General features: G+C 39.1%; 1 protein-coding gene across 9 annotated transcripts in view; it reads right to left on the minus strand.

Moving 5' to 3' along the window:
• The window catches only part of BCAS3 (BCAS3 microtubule associated cell migration factor), a 600,416-nt gene that overhangs the window by 281,130 nt on the left and 293,466 nt on the right, over nt 1-25,820 (minus strand). For all 9 annotated transcript variants that reach the window (XM_055400120.2, XM_088828643.1, XM_088828641.1 and 6 more), the window contains 3 exons: nt 9,392-9,492; nt 6,831-7,027; nt 572-669 (listed from right to left, as the gene is read on the minus strand). In XM_055400120.2, the coding sequence (XP_055256095.2) occupies nt 572-669; nt 6,831-7,027; nt 9,392-9,492 (396 nt within the window). The remainder of the gene's footprint in view (nt 1-571; nt 670-6,830; nt 7,028-9,391; nt 9,493-25,820) is intronic.

Raw genomic sequence — 25,820 nt, forward strand, 5'->3', positions numbered from 1 at the left:
GGCTTGGTTCCAAGGATAGAAAGTTAATAACCGTGACAGACGGAGTTAAGTTAATGAATTTCTAAACTTCATGCTTTCAATAATAAAGCCATTTAAGCTATAGCATTTGGACTCTCTGCTTCCACAGATCAGGCACTTTGATACTCAACAGGTTGAGTAAATTGAATCCATATATTGTATTTACGTTCTCTGTCAAGGTTGCTTCTCCACATTTGAGAGATCAAAGGCAAAAACAGTCATCAACCCTGTAGCCTTCAATACTGTGTTCATTACATTTAATCAAGTGCCAACTCCATGGTATCATTCACCAACCGTAACAATATTTAAATGCATGGCGTTGTTTAGCAACAAATGTAAGCACAGTACTGTTTTAATACACAGACACACACGCAACTCCCCACACTCATGTGCCCACACACCTGCTCCCTCACACGCAGCCATCCCTCCTCACCCTCCTTCCCCAAGAGAAGAGAAAGATGGCAAGAAATATACAGCATCTACATTGTGCAAGAAAAGAAGTTAAAAAGGCATGGGGAGAAAACCATTAAACATTTTGTACGTAGTCTTCTACCTGAGGCAGCATCAATCACGGTGGAAATTCCCCTTCGATCAGACACTGGACGGGATGACCCTGGCATGCTGACTGGGTCAGAGCGGACCGGCTGGATCCTGCAATGCAATTGAATTTAATTCACATATGTTACCAGCATCAAAACTGTCCCATGCTACAACAGACCTTAAATCAGCAATACTGGAATAGCCCAGTCCACTAAAGAACCATTCACTCTAAAACAAGGCAAATGGGTGAACTGCAGTCCCTCAGTTTCCTTCAAAAGACTTAAAAGCACAGTATTCTCTACACTCTGGACCCCTTCTTCTCTTTGTGTGGTTTTCAACAGCTTTTAAACAAGAGGTTGAAAAACGGAGATTCATTTACAAAGGGACAAATGAAATGGAACGAGAGAAGATACAAAACACATTATGCTGAACCCTTTGGCATTTGAAAAGTATATGTGGAATATAGAAAAATGGTACATAGGAAGCTATTTGCAAAGCAGAAGTAGAGACACAGATGAAGAGAACAAGTATAAGGACACCAAGGTGGGGAAGGAGAAGTGGGATGAGTTGAGAGACAGGGACTGACATATATACTATGTATAAAATAGATAACTAATGAGAACCTACTGTACAGCACAGGAAACTGTGCTCAAAGTTGATGGGAGGGGAGTTTGGCGGAGAATGGATACATGTATATGTATGACTGAGATTCTTTGCTGTACACCTGAAACTATCACAACTATATATTAGTTACACTCAAATACAAAATAAAAGGTTACAAAAAGGGAGATGAAGAGTTTTAAGAATCTTCATATTCATGAATAGAATCATTGCCTTCCTTAAAAGACATCAACTGATACAAAAATTTGAGTCACTCCCTTAAAATCCTTAAAGAAAATTATTTTACATATGGCAACAAGCATAGGATAACAAACCTAGAAAGCATATTAAAAAGCAGAGACATCACTTTGCTGACAAAGGACCATACAGTCAAAGCTATGGTTTTTCCAGCAGTCATGTACCGATGTGAGAGGTGGACCATAAAAAAGGCTGAGTGCCAAAGAATTGATGCTTATGAAGTGTGGTTCTGGAGAAGACTCTTGAGAGTCCCTTGGACTGCAAGGAGATCCAACCTGTCTATCCTAAAGGAGATCAGTCCTGGGTGTTCATTGGTAGGACTGATGTTGAAGCTGAAACTCCAATACTTTGGCCACCTGATGCGAAGAACTGACTCATTTGAAAAGACCCTGATGCTGGGAAAGACTGAGGGCAGGAGGAGAAGAGGGTGATAGAGGATGAGATGGTTGGATGGCATCACCAACTCAATGCACATGAGTTTGAGCGAACTTCAGGAGACAGTGAAGGACAGGGAAGCCTGGCGTGCTGCAGTCCATGGGGATACGGCTTAGCGACTGAGCAACAACATAGGATGTGCTGTGCTGGGATGTGGCTGCCAGGGGTTAGCTAAAATCTCTACTGTCTAACTGAGTTACCTCCGCAATATTACTAACTAGCATGTAAGAATCAATTAGAATGTCAGCAAAACTGCAATTTACTACATATGAGTTTAAGTTGCTTGGGAATGGTAAATCTATTAATGCTAAGAGTCTAGTTTCAGCTGTATTTCTGTACTATTCACTGAAGGAATAGCTAAAAGAGCTGAGAGGCCCAGGAACTTAAAGGAATAAAGACTTACTATAATAGTCTAAGTGTGCATTTTTTGGCAATGAATTCATTCAAGAAGTATTTGTTGAGTATTAGTCATGTGTTGTAGTATTCTAGGAACAAGCAGAAACAAAATACAAAATGCAAAGTCTGTTTGCAGATATATAGTATAGCACATGGGCATTCAAGACTGATGCAAAGGAAAACTAGTGTGAAAATGAATGAAATAGGTAATAAAAGCTCGAAAAGAGGAAATGAGGGAATGAATGCATGGTCCACAGCAGACTGAGAGCATCTTGTGGAGCTGGAACAGAAATTGGACCTCTATACAGTGTTAGGATGATGTATTTATATGCAAAAGAGCAAGAAGATCCCTTTAAACACAGAAATAGAAAAAGCAAACCCTTGGATTTGTGGCCAAGCATGATAAATGAAGGTCATCTTGACGAGCATGATTTGGCTTATGCATAGAGTTTATAGAGGATACTGATGAAGATAAGAAGTTGATAAGCACCATGAGACATTACAGAAGCCTGACATTTCAATTACAGACAGTAGAAAAAGGATCCTCACTGAAAGCACAGTAGGAATGTATATGTGTTTGTTGTATGAATGGAAGAAATAGGAGAGAGGTGAAAAATGCACTTGACCTAGCACTGGAAATTGGAAATGCTGATAAACTAATACTGATCACTGTGTAGTGGTGTACTATCCGGTAGCCCTTCTTTATCAGCTTATTTTCCCAAGACAGTCATGGTGATCCCATCATCTCATCGTGAGATTAATTAGGTCTGTGATGAGTGGGTCTAAGCAAATGTAGGCCAATAAGAAAAAAGGAAGAGTTTACTTGAAGTTTCTAAAAGAGATGTTTTCTGGGTCTTAATGAAAAACAAGCAGCTACCCTGTTAGATATGCTCAGTGCATGCAAATTAAAGCTCCCTTCCAGTCTAAATAACTTATGTGGGCTAATAAATTTCCTATTATTATTTCAATTTATAACACTAGAGTTTCTGAATCAACCAGGGTTGTGGGTGGAATGTGGTTTGGGCTAGAGATGAAAGAAGGTTGGCCAAGAACTGATGTATTAAAACCAGGCAACAGATACACAGGGGTTTAGTCTATTATTCTTCTTAATTTTACAAATTTTATATAGGCTTGAAATGTTTCCATTAAAAAAAAAATAAAAATAAAAACAAACTGGTAGGGGTGATGAAAATGACCCAGAATTAGGAGGATGCAGCAAAACATAGTGACTATACTAAAACCACTGAACTGTACACTGTGTTTTATGTTATATTAATTACATATCAATTAAAATAACATGATTAAAGTGAGAGGATCTAACGTATCACACAGTAACTATGGTTTTGATAATACTGAAGTTTGCTAAAAGAGTAGAAGTTAAATGTTCTCACACAGAAAGATCACAACATACATATATAAAATATATCAAACAATGGATGTATTAATTAACTAGATGAAAAAATGAAATGAAGCTGATTTCCCAGAAGCTAACCTCGAATGGAAAACTAGGTTATATATTTCAGTTTCTTTTATATTATCTATTTCTCAGGTCTATTCATAAATATTTCATTGACCTTTTTCTACATGTTAAATCCCTATTCCAAATAAGGAGCTGCTATGAGATAAGCCAGACTTCCCTGGTGCCTCAGTGGTAAAGAATTCAGCTGCCAATGCAGGAGACATGGATTCGATCCCTGGGTTGGGAAGATCCCCTGGAGAAGAAAATGGCAACCCACTCCAGTACACTGGCCTGGCAAATCCCATGGACAGACGAGCTTGGCGGGCTATTGCCCATGGGATGAAAAAAGAGTCAGACACAACTGAGTGATGAAATAACACCGGGATTAGTCATGCCTGACCCCCTTACGGATATGACAGCCAACAACACACCTGACGGTGGCCATTGTGGTTCGGATGCAGGAAGGCAGACTATCACAGCATCATATTAATTCTCAGTGATCTGGGTACAGGAGAAGGCACTGAATGTGAAGGGTCAGTTGCACCAAAAAATCTAAACAGGACTTCACAATTGAAAGAAGAAAGTAAAATCAGCAGCCATAATGCCACTGCACATAAGACGAAAGAACTGTAGAACCAGACGTAAGGAGCAAGGATAAAGTGATGGTGCACAGAGATGAGGATATCAGGAGTGGGATTTCTAACTGGATGCTGGGCGGGAAGTGGTATTAAACAGGGCTTCTAATATAAGTAATGTGAGATAAATCTGAATTTTTCATCAAAATTGTGTTCTAATGGGGTTAAGAGCTTAATCAAGGGCCTATATGCTCAAAATTTTAAATATAAACTGCAAGCAAAATACAACAAAATTATAAACCTGGGACTAATATAAAGGTTTCTAATATTTGGCTGGATGGCATCACCGACTCTGTGGACATGAGTTTGAGTGTACTCCGGGAGTTGGTGATGGACAGGGAGGCCTGGCATGCTGTGATTCATGGGGTCGCGGAGAGTCGGACACGACTGAGCGACTGAACTGAACTGAACTGAATATTTATGTATGCCCAACAAATAGGACATGAACAATTTAAAGATAAATACCAGAAGCTTTGTAGTATAAGAAAAAGGAAAAGTCCCTGAGGGAAACTCTAGAAGGATTTCAGGAATAAAGCTCTGTCTGAAGCAGCAAGTTAGAGAGCTCTTAGACAAAGAACTGCATCTGAAGTAAGGGGTAACTAAGAAAGCTGCTGCTGCTGAGGAGGAGGTCAAAAACAAAGGAACAGGGACATCCCTGGTGGTTGAGCGGCTGGGACTGTGCTCCCAATGCAGGGGGCCTAGGTTCAATCCCTGTTCAGGGAACTAGATCCCACATGCCACAGCTAAGAGTTTGTATGCAGGAAATAAAGATCCTGCATGCAGCAACTAAGACCCAGCATAGCCAAATAAATAAAAATTTTAAAAACTCAAAGGAACAGAGCTGGGTGTACAGAGCTGGTGATGTTCTCTAAAGAAAAAGGACAGGATCTTATCAGAACAGCAGGTGACAGTCATCAGAAAAAAAAGGGGGGAGGGTGGTCGCTGAGAATCTTGTAAGCAGTAAAAAGAATAAACATAGTTTTATAGGTTCATTTTATTACTATTTAAGTAACAGAATAACCTACAAAAACAGATGAATATGCACTGAATCACTAAGCTGAGAACTGACTCTGCTTGACTTCCTGAAAATGGATCATACTTTATAATTGGTATTTGTGAAAAATGGTCTAGCATCCACCTTAAGTTGCCTCACAACTTAAGAAAAGTTCTATTTCTAAAAAGCTGAAGAAAATGTAATAGATCAAAAAGAGGGGGAAAAAAAGTGAAGAAATAAAAAAGGAAAGCAAACGAAAATAAAAAACTAAAATACTTGAAAAGGCATCACAGGAACAAGTTTCATTCCATGTGCATGGATGCTAAGTAGCTGCGGCCGTGTCTGACTCTGCAGCCCACCAGGCTCTGCATCCGTGGGACTCTCCAGGCAAGAATACTGGAGAGGTTGCCATTTCCTCCTCCAGGGAACATTTCCAGGGATCGAACCTGGGTCTCTTATGTCTCCTGCATTGGCAGGTGGGTTCTTCACCACTAGCGCCACCCGGGAAGCATTACATGAGTTGTTCTTAAAAAGGATGAGATGGTTGGATGGCATCACCAACTCAATGGACATGAATTTGAGCAAACTCCGGGAGACAGTGAATGACAGAGAAGTCTGGTGTGCTGCAGTCCATGGGGTCGCAAAGATTTGGACACGACTTAGTGACTGAACAGAAAGAAGAAACTAGTCCTAATTCACCTCTACAACAGCTTTTGCCTTAACGAAGAATAAAAATTTGTTATATATATGTATACTTACAGTATAAAAATTTGTTACTAATGTTGACAAAGAAGTAGAATGGGGGGGCCCGGGGAACAAAAAAAAAAAACAGAAGTAGAATAAAAACATATTCCCAACATATGATTAGAACACATTTTTCAAACAACTTTTCTAAAAAGAGATGCAAGAAAAAAGTTAGAGGGTTATTTTAGATTCAGATAAACATATAATGTAGAAATTTTTCTGAAAAGAACACAAAGAAAGGAAATTATATTGCATTAGACTGGGCCCTTCATCATCTGTTGTACCCTGATATGTCAAGTCTTGGTATAACAAATTAAATTGCTAAGCAAACTTAAGTTGCAAAAGTCAAAAAGTTCTCAATTACGTTTAAAAAAAAAAACCCTGAAAATAAAAAGCATACTCTGTAAACTTTGTATAATGATTTTTACAAGTGAGGATCAAAGAATATATATGATGAAAACACAGAGCTAGAGGATAATCAGAAATATGAGAAAGGCAACATAAAATAGGATGACTTTTAAAAGTGCACTGAATATTAGATCCAGGAAAGTACAATCTAGAACACAAATATTTACTGGAAGTGATGAGATCTCACATAAGATCCCCAGTGATTAATAATGAATCACAAGTTACAGTGCAGTTACTGCAACCTGATATGGTGTAAGAGGGGAAATGTAAAGATTATCTAAGATGTTCACTACAAATGAACATAGTAATCTGGTCAAATCACTCTCTAGTTCTTACTTCTTACCTGAGACTGTTGAGGTCAAGATCATCTGTATCAAAATCCGAAAGGGGCTGCGGAGTATCACTTGGACCATGAGACTGCAACACAGATGAACTGGATGATATGACTGTGGTTTGGCCTGAGGGATGGATGGTTTTGAACTGGAACTGTGGACCCATCCATAGACGTCTGTGGGGTCCAGTATGCGTGACAATTTCTACCTGGAACAGATCAGGAATCATGATTGAGATATATCATGACCTCCCTCTGAGAGCCTTTCATGATCCCCCCATCTCATCTCTGAAAACTCACATTCTCCAAGAAGCCCATCTTAACCTAGTGGGAGAGGGTATCATCCACAATCAGAAAGCTGTGACATCAGTGGCCTGTATAGACATTCACTACATCCATCTACAGGTTTTTGTCACAATATAATAAAAAATCATTTATCACACACAACACAAAAATCACACAAATATAAATGGACCAGTTGCCTGACTCACACACCTAGCATCAGCTGCCTAAGGACTACCTTTTTCACTCATTCTAAACAGTCCTTATCACTTTGTGGGCATGCAATGAATACTACACTTGTCAATCCACATATTAAAAGTAATTCCTTCACTGAGGGCTAAGCTCTTAACAAATGCGAAGTTGTTCCTGAACTTTCCAAGGAAAAGAAAAGGTCTGAAATAATTTAATACTCACAGCCAGTTTCTTTCCACAATTAAATATTATAATATTTACTATACTTCCCTCAAAATTCCCCCAAATTCACTTTTAAAGGAAGACAGGATTACAAATTTTCTCTCAAACTAGATTTGTCTTCAAATCACCATTTCTTAACTACAGTGTTTCCTCAGCTCCCATGAACGTTAACACAGGTATTTTAAATGCTGCAGAACAGAAATACCAAAATGCTTTATGAATTTCATGCTCTACGGAAGAAGCAGGGAAGGTTGCCAATATTAGACAAAGCAGGGAGGAGGACATGCAGTAAAACCTAAAAATAAACATGTGATTTTATAAACGAGCGACTTGAATAAGAGACTAAATATGCAAACCTTTGGTGAGACGCTATTTCTCAATGTCTTATAATTGCTACATCCACGTCTTATATACATAGTTCATAGAACTGACTTCCCATGGGCCTTAGTGTTGCCCTGAGTTCTTTTATATTTAATCACATTTCTCTGATTGTGGTGATTAATTCTTAACAAAACACAACTGAAAAGGCTCACGGAGTGCAGCTCCATGTTTGTAAAGTCCTAAAGGGCAAAAGCATCATGGTCTTGAAACAATATCCACATTCACGCTAATCACGGGGAGAAAATGACTCAGATTTAGGACAGTGATTTCTCATTCAAGGAGTTGTATTCGGCAACATAAATGAGGCCACAGATAAAGCATGCTGTGTATTTTAAGCTCAAAACCATCAGTGTCACAGAGCCGAGAGGTAAACAGATGCCTGTGCAATTTCACTGAGGCTATGGCCAGATGTTCCAGTTCATCCTCCTGTTGTGTGCGGTACAAACATATTGTGTATACTTTCACACTGACAGCACACATTACCCCTTTTTCTAATTGAAAAGTTGAAGTGAAGGACAGTGGTTTCTCTGCCAGCATCCTTTTTTTTAAAACTTCGTTGTGGTATCCTCAAGAAAGGATGCATTTCCATGTGCAACCTAAAGGAGCTTTTCCTGTGAGTATTTTCAGTGTGATGAAATGTATGTCACCTAGAAACAACTTCATTCTCTGGTTTCCAGATTCCCTTTAGTATTTGGCGCTCTCCTCCCTGAGAAAGCAGTGAAACTACACCCAGGCTCCTAGGAGGCACCTGTCTGCTGAAAAGCTGCGGGATTTGGTAATCCGAGACCCGGTCATTAACTTCACCCAGTGATGTCAGACTTGAAACAGACATAACAGCATCTGTAATGAAGTCACTTGTAATCTCATCATTTTGACATCTGCCCGAGTATCTTTTATTTCAAAGCCCTTGAGATGAAGACAGCTTCACCTGGCAAGGGGAGGAAGGGTCAGTGGAAGCTGTTACAGGACTGGTTTGGAGACCCTTGGAAATCACATGACAGGAGCTTAGGAAAGGAAGACCAGGCTGGCACTTGTGCAAATTAGGAGGCAGAACTTCCCTAATCAAAGTCTGGGCCCAGTCTTCAGAAAATGTTGCCTCCACAAAAGAAAGTCCGAAGATTGTTGAATGGCTTCACCATTTTAACCAGGCCAATTCTTATCTTAATCCAAACAGTCCATCTGAAATCCAGGGTTCTGGGGGATATAAATGACTTGTTTGAAAGATATGCGTACTTTATGTTCTCTGCATGAAAGCTAATGTACACACACATATATGTATATGTGTGTATAAAATATATGCATATGTAGCCCTGCAGTAGTATTTCTGAGAAATTCTTAATATGGAAAGATGATTAATTCTTGATGATCCTAAAAATAATCCAAATTCTGCCCATTTTCCTCTAAGGAAAAAAAATTTTTTAATGTCAAGAATAAAAAGAGATAAATGGATCTCTGTTTTCTGTCACCTTAATAGACCCAGTGTTTCAGAGCCTCACCTGAGAAAGCCACTCTTCGTCTTCCTGTCCACTATGGTCAGAAGCTAAACTGTCATAGGACCCGTGCCGAGTAATGGGCCCAGGACTTCCAGGGGGAACCACTGAAGGAGAAAGAAAACATTTTTAAACAACTGTAATCCATGCCGTGAAAAAAAAATGAATATGGGCATAACCATCCTGGATACTGTGGTGATTTATAAGCTAAAATAAGACATTTAACACACAATTCAAATAACTAATGAAGAAGAAAGATAAAATTTCTTAGGAGCAAGAAAAATCTCCAACTAGGAGCACACCTTAAAAAATATCTGTGGGAATCTAATCATTACATGTATCATTGTTGAAGAAATAAACAACTAACTGCATCTTAACAGCACAAGTGCATAAGAAGCAGTGACAATTCCATTGCCTGTGAACCAATGTAATTCCTATACCTCAGGACACTTCAATGCCTTCCACCTAACAAAGAAATAAATTTGACGCAGTTCTTACAATTTGGGAAGGGGTTTTAAAAACAAGTATTATATAAGATTCTTTAAGAGTCTACTTAATATTTTCATATAAATGGAAGGCATTAAAACATTTTAAATTTTAAAGCACTTTTAGTTCCTAAAACAATGATTTATCAAAAGAAATGTTTCTTTTTTTTTTCTTATGCTTCTATAGTTTCCCTGATTTTTAGGTCATAGGATATAGGCTTAAGACAGAAACAACCTGCTTCTCATACATAGAAGAACCTCTGCTTAGTGTTAGTCATTCAGTCATGTCCAAGTCTTTGTGACCCCAAGGACTGTGGCCCACCAGGCTCCTCTGTCCATGGAATTCTCCAGGCAAGAATACTGGAGTAGGTAGCCATTTTCTTCTCCAAGAGATCTTCCTGACCCAGGGATTGAACCTCAGTCTCCTTCATTGCAGGAAGATTCTTTACTAATAGTAAACATGTCTAGGTTAGGAAGATCTCGTGGAGAAGGGAATGGTTACCCACTCCAGTATTCTTGCCTGGAGTATTCCATGGACAGAGCAGCCTGACGGGCTACTATAGTCCATAGGGTCACAAAGACTTGGACATGACTGAGTGACTAATCTTTGCTTAGTCAAAACAATAAAATGATTCAGTAAACATTTATTGAGTTCCTACTATGAACCAAATATTATCCCAAAAAAACTTAGCCTCCTCTACTTAAAGTCTCATACTTTTTATTTGATTATTTTTATTATAAAATAGGACTTTAATTTTTTTAGAACAATTTCAGGTTCAAAACAAAATTAACATTAAACATTTTAATATTTTAACATTAAACATTTTAATATTTTAACATTAAACATTTTAATACTAAGAGAAATAAAGCAATAAAGTACTGAGGGGAAATAGAGAAAAGAAAAAGAAGAGAACCAAAGAGGAAGCAAAGATGGTGAGTATTAAAGAAACCTGGAAGAAACAGAAAAGAATGAGAGAAAGGAAATAATCTCGGAATTTCTACCACCCAGAGATGTTTCTATACTTCAATATGTATATTTTCCATAGGCTACATTTCTAAAATTGAAATCAGAGGATATGAACATATCTAAATTTCTTAATGCATATTCCCAGAAAGAGATATACATTTCCACAAGGAGTAACTCACAAGCCAATCTCACAACGCTCTTGCCAGAACAAGTATTTTGAAGAACTAAACCTTAGCAAAACAGGTGTAAGTGAAGTAGACAGAGCAGAACGTAGGGCAAGATTTTAAAGAAGACATACTCACGAAAACCTTAGCTAGCTGGGAGGGGAGAAATGATACTTAAGCCAGTCACTCACTCATCAGAGGGAGATAAATAGTATTAAAATATAAGATTTGCAATGCTTAAAACTATTAGCTGTTAGTTCTTCAAAATCCTAGTTCTACAGCTGAGAGGCAGGCTGGCAACTGGCACAAAATACAAATGACGACCAAAGCAAAACAATTTCCTAGGATTCTGAATATCATGAAGAAAAGAATATCATAATCATCAATTAATGCTGAAGCATCCTTTTAAATAAAAACTGGTAAGTAATTATGTTTGCAAAAGGCTAGGTGTTTCCCAACCACTTGTAATCTTTTAATAAATAAAAGTTGAAATTCTTAATACAGAACAGAACAAGAGTATGCCTCAAAGCTGCCCTCTCCTTAAAGACTAATCAAGAAGGCAACTAAGGACAAATACTTAGAGGTCAACACTCTTTGGAAAGCAGCTGAGGTCAGAGAAAATTTTAAAGAGGTGAATGAATAGGCCATGCATACATCTGAGAAGAAAGTGTTACAGAAAATATCAATTACAAAGATTTTGGAGTGGGAACATGAAATGTTTCGGTCAGGAAGCCAGTGTGGTAGGTGCGGTGAGGCAAGCTGAGAGTGGAAGATGAATCAGGAAGGCAAAGAGGGCAGGGAGGGAGGGTCAGCAGATGGTTTAGGACTTTTTTTTTTTTTTTTTTAATAAAGCTAGGGTAGACAGATAACTGGAAAAACTGGAAGAGAAGTGAGAAAATTATACCCTTGTGTCACTAACTAGTACCTAATGTGATTTTTTTTCCCCAAGAGTTTGCAATGTACTCAACATGTGCTGAGCCCAGCCTACTACCTATTGCAGAAGAAACACTTTATAAATAAATGAATGAATGGAGCTTTGGATTCTGGAATAAATAATGAAGGATACCAGGATGGTAGGATACTTATTCACCCATCATCAAAATGGGGATAAACTTGGGACTTCCCTAGTGGTCCAGTGGTTAGGATACTGTGCTTTCACTACCAAGAGTCTACATTCAATTCCTGGTCAGGAAACTAAGATCCTGCAAGCTGCAAGGCAGCTTGTGTGGAAGGGTAAATTTAAAAATAATCCAATGGCAGAGAATGGTGAGGAAGAGTATTATAGCTGAGAAAAACATTCGTCGTGAGTTGATGACTGTAGAGAATGACAGGGACATGGAAATTCATTATACTGACACAATTTTTTTCTAATTTTGTGTATGTTTGAGATTTTCCACAGTGACAAGTTTCTCAAGGAGGAAAAAAATCTCTTTCTCCTCCTCCTCTTCTTCCCACCCATCCTGTTTCCCAAAGGAACTGGTAAAAATACCAATCATATATCTATGAAACATTACATCTGAATCCTAAATTTCTAAATAGAGATTGTGAGAAGAGTTACCATACTTTCAGTTCAGTTCAGTCCAGTCGCTCAGTCGTGTCCGACTCTTTGCTACCCCAAGAATCACAGCACGCCAGGCCTCCCTGTCCATCACCAACTCCCGGAGTTCACTCAAACTTATGTCCATCAAGTTGGTGACGCCATCCAGCCATCTCATTCTCTGTCATCCCCTTCTCCTCCCACCCCCAACTCTTTCCAGCATCAGATTCTTTTCCAGTGAGTCAACTCTTCGCATGTATATTCCAATTAAGAATGCTTGGAAGCATTCAGAAGATTCAAAATATAAAAATATGTGTGGTGGAAAAATATTTTTCAACATAAAGTAAATATCCTTCCCCTCTCCCTCACATTTCTTTACATTTAAAACTTTCTCCAATCCAGGTAGGAAGAACACTCCATGATTACTAGCTGGTGGAAACAATGACATACCCGCTCACAAAGAAGAAAGGAATTCAAAACCCTGATGCTGGGATGAGAAAGTATGACAGTTAAGAGCAAAGCTCCCATGGTTTCCAAACAGCTATTGGGAAAGACATGCAGAAACTGGAACAAGAGCCCCATAGACAGAAAGGGGAAAGAGAGGGTTCCCAAGGAACGGTACAAAATGTCAGAAAGAGTTTCAGGGATGAACAACTGTGAAAAATCCTAATTTCATTCTTGGGTGGTTCCAGGGGGTAGCAGGAGATTCCACTTGGGAAGCAGCATGGAGATTTTGCTCCTTTACAGTAGAGAAGGCGTGCACAGTGTGTGTTCACTGCTGAGCCTGTGACAACCTCTCCAAGTCCCCTGTGAATGTGATGACGAATATTTACTATACATTCAAGAGTAATATGAACCAATGTGCTAACTAGCTGCTCAGGCATGTCTGACTCTTGCAACTCCGTGGACTGCAGGCTGCCAGGCTCCTATGTCCATGGAATTCTCCAGGCAAGAATACTGGAGTGGATAGCCATTTCGTTCTCCAGGGGATCTTCCTGACCCAGGGATTGAACCCAAGTCTCCTGTATTGCTGGCAAATTCTTTACCATCGGAGCCATCAGGGAAGCCCATGAGCCAATACAACAGCCAACAATTAAATCTGGTAAGGAACTGGGACATCTCAGTGATGAAAAAACAGAGGTAAAATATCTTTAGCAATCCCATCTCATATCTTTGCACTATGTAAGCCCTATAGAATTTAGATGCAACTACGAAGAAGGTTATAATTGATTGAGAGTAATTTTTCCTTATTTGTTAGGATAGAGGTACAAAAGAAGAATAAAGAGAATTTATAGAAAAATAAAGTTACATATATTGCAAGCCTGAGTTTAATGGGCCAACATAAGCATCTTCTAGCTAAAGAAAAATAGTATCTTTTACATTTACCAACTATTCTTAGGGATTTGCCAGGTGGCTCAGTGGTAACGAATCTGCCTGCCAATGCAGGAGATGCCAGTTCAATCCCTGGGTCAGGAAGATCCCCTGGAGGAAGAAATGGCAACCCACTCCAGTATTCTTGCCTGGAGAATCCCATGGACAGAGGAGCCTGGTGGGCTTCAGTCCATGGGGTCGCAAAGAGTAGGACATGACTGAGCACGCACAGCACTGTTCTTAGATAGTTAATGATCTTGGGTTAGGAAAAGGGATACGGAATTTTGAAATAAAAATCTCTGCTATATTCTATCCCTACTTTTAGTACAGTCATTTAAAACAAGCCTATACATCTAAATATAAACGGTACACTCTCAATTTTTTTTTTACAGAATACAACTCCAAAAGTACTGCCTGTATACACAGGCATTTGATAAATATAGATCAACAACCCAGGGCAGGCTGAGCAGATCATTATGAGGTAACTGTGAGCTAGACTTTGTTTATATTGTGTTTTCAGGAAAGCAGATCATGCTTCTAGTGAGTAAATAAAAGCTAAAAAAAACCACGAAGTGTATTTTAATGTCTTACAGTGATATATGAGTATGTGTACGTATGTGTGTATTCCTATGAATATATTTATACTTTATACGTTTTTGTGCAAAGCAAACAAAAAAAATCTTCAATGTTGAAGTTGTCTTGTTAATCAAGTTAGTCTCGTTAATCAAAACCCCCCCAAATTTCCAAGTCAGTAGAACAACCGAAGTAAAATTATAAACAGAAACATTGAACGGTCATCTGAAAATACCCCTACAGCTGAATGCCACATAACAAAATTCTCAATCTGAAAAGAGAAAATGTCAGTTCACAATATAGCTTCTTAAATCCATAAGTAGTTAGGAAGGGGATCAATGAGCATAGAATTTTTACAAATTACCCACATAAAATATAGTAAAGAGTTATAAACATTGTATTAACAGATATCTAAAATGACACTCTGTGAAATCTCATTTTTAACACTAGTTAATGGACTACTTAAAGGTTAGGATACATAGGTTTGAGTCAAGCTTCCAAGAATGAGTTATTACCAGTCCTGAAGAAAGGAAGGATTCTCTTGACATTTCAGGATGTTTTATCCAAAGTAATAACTGTATATCCTCAATTCCAAGAAATCAAATTCTTTTTGGAATACCCCGAAACTAACAGCTAGATATCAATAACCTAAGTTCATCTGCAACAAATCTAGTCTTCCAGTTGAAAGAAAGAAAGTACATTTTTATCATTAATATTAATATACTTTATATTAGAAGAGGTAATTACTTTTCTTAAGTGTATTGGCCATGGTTTGGATACTCAGGAAAAAATTAGATCTCCTAACTACTGAGTTTACAACAGGGGACAGAGGATCTAGATACTCTATTAAAGAAATGAAAGGAATAACTATTTGATCTCAGCACCATTCATCCTTAAAAGCAATGAAAGGAAAAAGAGTTGACAATACATTTGAAAGTTAAAAGAGACTAACCACATACAGGTTATAAGCATCGTTTTTCTAAACACTAACAAAGCATACTGCTGCACTTATTTATAAACTCAATGAAGGGACAATCTATCTGATTCTGTTATGTTCTTGTTCTAGTCTTTCCTGCATCTCTTGAACTCCCAGTAATAAATTCTCATAGCTTCAGAGGACACAGCTGCTAATCAAGCACAGGCTCCGCTGCTAGCGAACTCCAAGCTCCCAACTTTCAGTTCAGTTCAGTTCAGTTCAGTCACTCAGTCGTGTCTGACTCTTTGCGACCCCATGAATCACAGCACGCCAGGCCTCCCTGTCCACCACCAACTCCCGGAGTTCACTCAAACTCATGTCCATCGAGTCGGTGATGCCATCCAGCCATCTCATTCTCTGTCGTCCCCGTCTCCTCCCACCCCCAATCCCTCCCAGCATCAAACTCTTTTCCAGTGAGTCAACTCGTCACATGAGGTGGCCAAAGTATTGCAGTTTCAGCTTTAGCATCAGTCCTTCCAATGAATACCCAGGATTGATCTCCTTTAGAGTGGACTGGTTGGATCTCCTTGCAGTCCAAGGGACTCTCAAGAGTCTTCTCCAGCACCACAGTTCAAAAGCATCAATTCTTGGGCAATCAGCTTTCTTCACAGTCCAACTCTCACATCCATACATGACTTTAGGAGATGCTAAGAAAAACTGCTATACTTCCTGAAATGAATCTCAGTGCCACTGGAATCAGGAAGATCTACTTCTCATTAAGAGGTTGTGGAGTGGGGCTGACCCAAATGGCATCTACTTTTTTATCTGAGATGCAACTTTTGGCTTTAACTGCTGCGGCAAAGCCTAAAATAAGTTCACATGTTGAACAAACAGCACTAGAAAGAAAGAGTCTTTCAACATGAAGAAACAAAAATGGATCCCAAGGTTTTTATTTGGAAAAGTGAGAGTGAGCTGGGTCATACTGGCAGCTGAGTGGGCTGCAGAATAAAGTATTCTCCAGATTCAGGACCAGACTCAGTTTTTGCTTGCCCCTTCTCCTTAACATATCCCCACAAATCCTCTGCGAACAATAAAACCCTTACCATGCTGAAGTCTTTAGTGGAGACCTGAGAGGTGAATAATGTTGTGCCAGCATTATTCAGTCCTTCAGGTTATTTAGGGGAAAAACATTCCTTTTTCTAGCAACAGAGAAATTTGTGAGTTAAATGACATCATGCTGCCTTGAATGAAACAGCTCAGGCTCAAAGTTCACCCAAAGGCCAACAGTGATAAACCCTCATCCAAGGACAAGCTTCAATATATTTTTGGTACTTATTAAAAACAGCATTTATAAAGCAGCCATACAATAAGAGAAGGCTCTTTACCAAACTCTGTTTCTGATCAGAAAGCACTCAGGATCTGAGGAAGAAATTCTGCTTGGAAAGGTAGTTTCTTAGCTCAGAAAATAATATTTGCCTTTTAAGAAGAAAGGCTCAAAGACAAGTAATCCAAAAGCAAAATGGACTAAGGCATTTCCTAAGGAACAAGCAATTCACAGAAGAGGAAATACAACAGCCAACAAACACGTATAAAACAGTAATCAGAGATTTGCAAAATTTCGCAGGTTATGCTTTCATACTATCAAACTGGTAAAAATTAAACTTTGGACTTTTTAAAACTAATTTTTTAAAAAGGAGGCTTTCAGGTCAAAAATAACACACCTAACTACTCTATCTCTATGGAAGTCTAGAAGTTTTCTAATGTTTCCATTTAAATGTAAAGGAACTTGCTGAATTTCACACACAGAATAATCAAGCAACGGGAGTTGGTGATGGACAGGGAGGCCTGGCGTGCTGTGATTCATGGGGTCACAAACAGTTGGACACAACTGAACTGAACTGAACACGATATATTACTGGCTATTCTGTTCATTAGGAGCCATCCCTTGCACCAGTGCAACAGCAGCTGAAGCACTACAATACACATAGAAGGGAACAGGTTTTGCCCACGCTGTATATTAAACGGATCAATGACCTTCCTTGCTCCCTGACCCCGCGGTACTGTAGATGTCCCCTGATTAATTATTAAAGTTTTCTAACAGTCAGTCACAGTACATCTCTGGTTTCACTTTCCTTTTATTCCACGTTCCCAGAAGAACAGTCATAGGCAATATATAATTAGAAAAACTACGTGTCATCATCGCCTACGAGATAACAGATTTCACTGGACAACTGACAACACAGGGTGCCTCTCTGCCCCACCCTGCTCTTCTCCCTTGCCCTACCCCCAAAGCAGCATATAATATTTCCACAGAAGACATAAACTAAGCAGATTTCATTTGGTTATTCCTGCTACCATAACAGTCCACTGCCATTTTGTATCTGGACAAGCTATACCTGGGGGTAGTCTGGAAGGGTTCACAGTTTAGTTTTGCTCGTCCATGGAACTCTAAATGTCATACAAATGGACAGACAGAATAAAACATAAAGGCTTCATGAGATCAGCAAGATCAGCTACTCCACTGAAAAGTTCAAACTGTCCCAGCACACTTCTGAGAACTGAATAGGCTACAACAATCCCTTCAAAACATTTGCAATTAAGGTCACCTGGAAAGATACACACAATTTAATGTGTATTATGGCAACTCAATTCACAGTACAACCACATTATATATACATTAAACCAGCAGCAGGATAACTAGAAAAGTCCACCCTGGCTATTTTAAAGGAACATAGCATGTCTGTGTAATACCTTGCTTGTAGCTTACAGATAAGTTTGTCTTCCCAAGGGTTAGATAATCTACTCAGAAAAATAAGTCTAAAAACAACAAAACCATTCTTATCAAAGCTCACCTTTACATAACAGTTGCCTCAGGGAAGAAAGGGATGAAGGGATGACTCATTTTCCACTAAATATTCCTTGGCACAATTTAAATTGTGTATACTATGTACCAACTTAAAATTTGATAATTATAAAAGTTGATGAATAAGCACAATATAAGTAATAATGGCTAGTGAAATCAACCTAACAAGTCAAGAAAAGAAAACAGAAATCACCAGCACTTCAATGAATGATGGAAACCCAATGCAAGAAACGAAAAGCGAGGTTATAGCATCTCCCCCCATATTTCCTTAGGCTTTGTGACATTTTCTTTAAAAGGGGAAATGGAAGTGGTTTTATACACTCTTTCTCTCATACTCACTGTACACAACTCTGTTTATCAGCTTTTAGCAACTACTCAAGTACACACGGGCTTCCCTGGCAGCTCAGTGGTAAATAAAAAATCTGCCCCCCAATGCAGGAGATGTGGGAGAAGAAAATGGTATCCCACCCCAGTATTCTTGCCTGGGAGATCCCATGGACAGAGGAGGCTGCTGGACTACAGTCCATGGGATTGCAAACAATCAGATATGACTTAGCAACTAAACAATCCAATCAAGTACACGTGGTAGCGGATGTTTTAATTGAGAGAAATGACTGTTTGCTGGTGCTAATTCTGTGCAGAATTATGAGTTGTAATCTCTTGATAATGGCAACTGTGTTCTCACAGCTCACTCTGTACATTTGATGCATTTCTTCCAGGAATAATCAGTTCTCACTTCAAACACTCTAAAATACAATATCTTCTGTAAGAGTCTAAGATGGAGAGCTTATAAACAAAGTATTGTGAATTGATGTCTTGGAAAGTAAAAAAAAAAAAAAATCACTGTTTTGGATTACTAAACTGCATTCAATAATCAATGTACCAATATACACAAGTAGGCAACAGGCCAGGTATTGGAAATGTATTGTTCTCCATCTCACCTACAATGGCAAATAGTTTAATTACTCAGTCTAGCCTCCACAACAAAGTCTGACAAAACAAAAATAAAGGAGAGGTAGTTGTGGGACTTCCCTGGTGGTCTGGTAGCTAAGATTCCATGTTCCCAATGTAGGGGACCTGGGTTCAATCTCTGGTTAGGGAACTAGATCCTACATGCCACAAGTAAGAGTTTGCATGCCACCATTAAGACCCAGCACAACCAAATAAATAAATTGTTAAAGTATTTTAAAAGGGGGGAGGGGAGTTGTTTGGAAATGGAAAAATGGCGAAAATAATTTTTTTTTTTGCAAAGAGTTAATGCAGCTTCTTCCATGCTTCCCTTATTTATTATCTAGTTATATTCCTGATAAGACCAGATCATTATACAGCAGGAAGAATTAAGTGCAGATTTTCCCATGCCTAAGCAAAAGAGCAAAGTTCTCTTGGCATGGAGAGTTAAAAGCTTTTAGTTGTGGAAGACATCAACATTTTCAACCTATACTTTAGATATAATTTAAAATCTTCTCAAACAATCATTAAGGACCATTGATGTGTTACATAAAATAGAGAAATTAAATGATTAAGATTTTTACCTCCAAATAAATCAGAAAATCCATAGAACCAAGAGGACTGGGGAAAGAATGGAACAGAAAATATTACCCTACAAGCACCATAGGATTCTCTCTCTTTCCAAACACAAGAGAACACTTCTGAAGGTTTGTTCTTTCCTCTACTGCTCCTTCCTATACTGCACAACGTACAACTACTAGAAAGGGCTATCCCCTTATCATTAAGTCTTTGTCATTAGACACATGCAAGTGTTGCTGCTGTTGTTCAGGAGCTAAGTCGTGTCCATCTCTTTGTGACCTCATGAACTGCAGCAGGCCAGTTTCCTCTGTCTTTCACTATCTCCTGGAATTTGCTCAAATTCATGTCCATGGAGTAAGTCCATCTCATCCTCCACCACCCTCTTCTGCTTTTCCCATCAATTTTTACCAACATCACGGTCTTTTCCAATGAGTCAGCTCTTTGCATCAAGTAGCTAAAGTACTGGAGCTTCATGTATATATACAGATAAATGCAAGTATTAAATAGGTAAAAAGATACAATAGTGGGTGGCTTTCTCGTAATACTTTATCCACCATACATTAAAAAACAATAACAACAGCAAAAAGATTTCTGTATTTCCTTTGTGGTACAGTGATTAAGAATCCACCTGCCAATGTAGGGAACATGGGTCCAATCCCTGGTCAGGGAATTAGATTCCACATGCTGCGGGGCAACGAAGCCCATGCACCACAACCACTGAGCCTGTGCTCTAGAGCCCACAAGCTGCAACTGTTGAGCCCACATGCCACAATTCCTGAAGCCCTCACACTTTAGAACCCATCCATGCTCTGCAACAAGAGAAGCGACCACAGTGAGAAGCCCGTGCACCGCAACTAGAGTAGCTCCCACTCGCCACACTAGAGAGAGTCCACAGCAGCAATGAAACCCAGTGTAGCCATAAATAAATAAAATTTTAAGATAACATCAGAAGCAAGAGTGGCAGAATGTCGTTAACTCGTCAAGCCGGATAATACGTAGATTCATTATACTAGTCACTGTACTTCTGTGTATGTTTGAACATTTCCATAATAAAAAACTTTTAAGACTATTTCATGAAAGGAAAAAAACAGCAAATATTTTTTAACCTGCAGATGGACAAAGAATCACCTTGATTCTTTCGTGGCAAGACTAGGAAATCTGTGAAGTATTCAGGATTATGTTGTTTTCTCACAGCATCATATATGTGAGAATCACCCATATTAACTTTAGTTTACTGTTTAATTTCCGTGCCATGTAACAAACTGTATAGTTCATCCTTCCATTTTCCCTTCTTTCATCCTTTTCCTTCCTTCCTTTATTCCCTCCCTCCTCTTTCTTCCTCTCTCTCTCATTGCTTTTCTAAGAAATTCATCTGCCATAGGAACACAGGTTCATTATAAACTTCAAAAAAATACGGAGTAAAAAACAAAAGGTTCACCAGAATAGTGAACAATGATTTCAATGATAATCTCAGAATATCAAATGTCCTTCTGGCATGTCAGAAGTTGGGTTTCAGAGTCTTAAGGCAACTATCAGAAAGAACTTCCAGAAGAAAGCCTTTCAGAATGCAGTGGATACCAAGAAATATCCCAATTCCCATAATTTACTAAGGGATTGGAGATACTCAAAACAAACAGGTCTAAGAGAAATTTTCAATTTGCTTCAACAAATTAGAATTACTAAGTAAAATTGCTTTTTATAGCCTTGAAAATGCTCACATTAAAACCTTACTTGTCCAGATGACCACTTAACAGAAGAGACAGGATTTACCACAAAGGTTTTCTCTTCACTGTCATTTTTTAAAATTGATTTATGTGTTTTCACTTTTGGCTGCACTGAATCTTCATTGCTGCATATGGACTTCTCATTGCAATGGCTTCTCTTGTGCAGAGCACAGACGCTGGGGTGCACAGGCTCAGCAGTTATGGCTCATGGATTCAGTCGCCCCACAGTACGTGGGATCTTTCAGGTCCAGGAATCGAACCTGTGTCCCCTGCAATGGCAGGTGGATTCTTAACCACTGGACCACCAGAAAAGTTCCTGTTGTTTGTTAACAATAAAGCTATGCCACCTGGCAGCATCTCAGTCATAAAGTCCTTGAAACACAGAAAGGCAAGAAAGACCTCAAAGGAGAACAAGAATACTATTTCTGTAAACACCACCCACAAAGCTAATCTACAGTTATTTTTTATTCTATCTAAGATAATGTGTGAAGCTTTTTGAATGAATTACCTCATTTAATCAAAAAACAATTTTATAAGGTTCAGTTCAGTTCAGTCGCTCAGTCGTGTCCGACTCTTTGCGACCCCATGAATCACAGCACGCCAGGCCTCCATCACCAACCCCCGGAGTTCACTCAAACTCATGTCCATCGAGTCGGTGATGCCATCCAGCCATCTCATTCTCTGTTGTCCCCGTCTCCTCTCACTCCCAATCCCTCCCAGCATCAGACTCTTTTCCAGTGAGTCAACTCATCGCATGAGGTGGCCAAAGTACTGGAGTTTCAGCTTTAGCATCAGTCCTTCCAATGAACACCCAGGATTGATCTCCTTTAGAATGGACTGGTTGGATCTCCTTGCAGTACAAGGGACTCTCAAGAGTCTTCTCCAGCACCACAGTTCAAAAGCATCAATTCTTCAGCGATCAGCTTTCTTCACAGTCCAACTCTCACGTCCATACATGACCACGGGAAAAACCATAGCCTTGACTAGACGGACCTTTGTTGGCAAAGTAATGTCTCTGCTTTTTAATATGCTATTTAGGTTGGTCATAACTTTCCTTCCAAGGAGTAAGCGTCTTTTAATTTCCTGGCTGCAATCAGCATCTGCAGTGATTTTGGAGCCCAAAAAAGTCTGACACTGTTTCCACTGTTTCCCCATCTCTTTCCCATGAAGTGATGGGACTAGATGCCATGATCTTCATTTTCTGAATGTTGAGCTTCAAGCCAAACTTTCACTCTCCTCTTTCACTTTCATCAAGAGGCTTTTGAGTTCCTCTTCACTTTCTGTCGTAAGGGTGGTGTCATCTGCATATCTGAGGTTATTGATATTTCTCCCGGCAATCTTGATTCCAGCTTGTGCTTCTTCCAGCCCAGTGTTCCTCATGATGTAGGTATTACAAATTCCCAGGTAAACTAAAGCCCAGAGTGGCTAAGTTATTTGCCCAACGTCACCAAGCTAACAAACAGCAGGAATGGAATTTAGAACTGCAAACACCAAAGACCATGTTCTTAACCTGAAGTATGAACTGCTTCAATTCATGATGTCTTTTTTATTGTTATTATTTATTTATTTGGCTACGCTGGGTCTTAGTTAGAGCACATAAGATCTTCACTGCAGCATACCAATTCTTTCACTGCAGCACATGAACTCTGCAGCATGTGACCTGAGCTGCTGTGGGATCTTAGCTCCCAACCAGGGATCGAACCTGTGTCCCTGGCATCGCGAGGCTGATTCTTAACCAGTGGACCACAAGGGAAGTCCCCAATTAATGATGTCTTTACCTGTAAGTATTTTAAATTAAAATTTCCATGTAAAACATCTTGAGGGTTGTTTATCCCCAAATATAAACTATACCACTGATTCAGTTTCCATGATTTCTTTATTCCATATCTTAATATAATCATTTTCTCATCTTAATAAATATCTATGCATCTTAATTAGAGGTACCATACAAAGCTATCAAACATTGGGGAAAAAATGACTTTGACCAGAAGTCTCAACATAAGCAAGTTACAGACATTCAAAGAAGCCTTCCATGCAGTAAGAGAAAAGAAAGTACTTCGGGCTACACTTTACATTCTCTATAATATCCCTGAGGAATTAGAAGATTTCATTTTAGAAACTATTGGTTTGGTTTCATTCTTAAAGGTATAAATGGCATAACCATAGAAGGACCACTGGCACCTAGAAAACAGCTTTGGAAGGCAACAGAATGCCTGACCCCCAAATATTCCTTATAATCTCAGCTCTGACCCAAATCTGACATCACATAGGGAAGTTCTGAGGCTCTTCATGTGGTTATAAAATACAAAGAAAGCATAGTAGAAAAGGCAAAAAAGGAATGGCATAAAGGCAATAAAGGCAGTTCAGTGTTTCTCGTCTCTCCACCAACTTCCACAGAATCACACGGCAGGAAGCTTCCTGTCATATGACAACAATACGGAGAACAGATTCAAACTGGAGAGGGACAATCAAGGGCATTCACCCACCAGCCTGTGCCTTGGTCACTCAGTTGTTTCTAAAACGAAGTTGAGTGATGATCATGGTTTTTATATCATTGAAGCAAAAGTAAAGTTTTTGACTTAAATAATATGAAAATGCAAAGGGCAAGATAGACAAACAGAGGTACAGCTGAGAACTGAGCAGAAAGGCTGTTTCTCTTGTATTTTCTCTTCTTCTGGACTAAGAACTAAAAGCTACCATGCAGTGATAAAAGCCTGGCACATAAGAGCACAGCAGAAATTATTATTTTTTTATGACTTAAAGGGCAGTGGCCAAGAGCACCCCATCTGTTAACAGCAAAGAGGTGCAGGTAAACACATAAGCATTGCTACAATGAAGTAGAGATTTTGTTTTAACAAAATCTATATTTATATGATTATATTTCCTATGGTTGAGGGCGGCTGTAATTAATGGATTTCCCTCCTTCTCCTAATGCAGCCATTTGTCAATTCAAATACAGAATGTCCAATCAATTTTGATGTATTTAGTAAGCAATTTGTCAAATGGTGCTATAATCTAGTTAATATATTAATTCTTGGCATGGAGAGAGCTCTGCCATCTACATGGTTTTCCATAGCTGGTATAGAGTGAAAAATCTGTGCTGGAACTCAATGGTCACTCTCTAGAGGTGACACTTCTGTGTCCCAGCATCAGGAAGCATGGCACAGTTCATCACTTAATAGGGAAACTGCTTCGCTGAACTAGACACCCGGTGTCAACTGGACAGTATAGCTGTCAGTTCACTGTACTAAACTGGGTTTCTTTGAGTGCCTGTGTGTCTTATATATTTTAAAAAATTGATCAAGCCAACATGCTGCTGCTGCTGCTAAGTCACTTCAGTCGTGTCCGACTCTGTATGACCCCATAGACGGAAGCCCACCAGGCTCCCCCGTCCCTGGGATTCTCCAAGCAAGAACACTGGAGTGGGTTGCCATTTCCTTCTCCAATGTGTGAAAGGGAAAAGTGAAAGTAAAGTCGCTCAGTCGTGTCCAACCCCTAGCGACCCCACGGACTGCAGCCTACCAGGCTCCTCCATCCATGGGATTTTCTAGGCAAGAGTACTGGAGTGGCTTGCCATTGCCTTCTCCGTCAAGCCAACATATGTGACACTAAATGCAAAGTAAGTTTCTGAGAGAGGAACAAGGCTTTATTAATGAAATGTATGCATCTTAAACTTAAAAAATACTTTTATAATGTTTCTTCATATGAACTGGTAAAGAAGTGTCTCTCAATCTTTCATTTTTCCTATCCCAACATCCTTCAGGTAAATGACTGATTCCTATTAGTATTTAACAAGACACTGTACTAAGGCCACATAGGAACCAGTGTCAAGATTCTTAGAAGGCCACCTTCAGTTTACACAGTGTGATGCTCTGAACATGACAGTTTTCTTACTTCATTATTGGATAAGATATAAATATATATTTCATCCAGTAGTCACTATGTTATCTCCATCTTTTTCCTACATTTGTCTATGTACTGGGGGCTGGAGGAAGAAGGGCAGAGATTTAAAGTAGGTGGCCCAAATTTATATGATAGGATGAATCTGGGTTAGAGAGATGAAGGAAGGATCAAATTCTTTCTCAAACTTTTTAGTGGGATATTCAATCCCTACCAGTTTGGGCAGAGCAGGGACTAGAAGAGAGATTTTCAATGTATCACAGATTACTTGCATGGGCATGTTTGGCAAATACTTTCCAAAAATGATGAATCTATCCATTCACTGAATCCAAATCTTTCCATATTACTCTATCAGGAAATGCACAAGCAGAGACGAAGGCAAATCCTTTCTAGAACACAAAACTGAAA

The sequence above is a fragment of the Moschus berezovskii genome, chromosome 20 (genome assembly GCF_049115385.1).
Source record: "Moschus berezovskii isolate FMDL1 chromosome 20, NW_MosBer_1.0, whole genome shotgun sequence".
Classification (NCBI taxonomy): Eukaryota; Metazoa; Chordata; class Mammalia; order Artiodactyla; family Moschidae; genus Moschus; species Moschus berezovskii.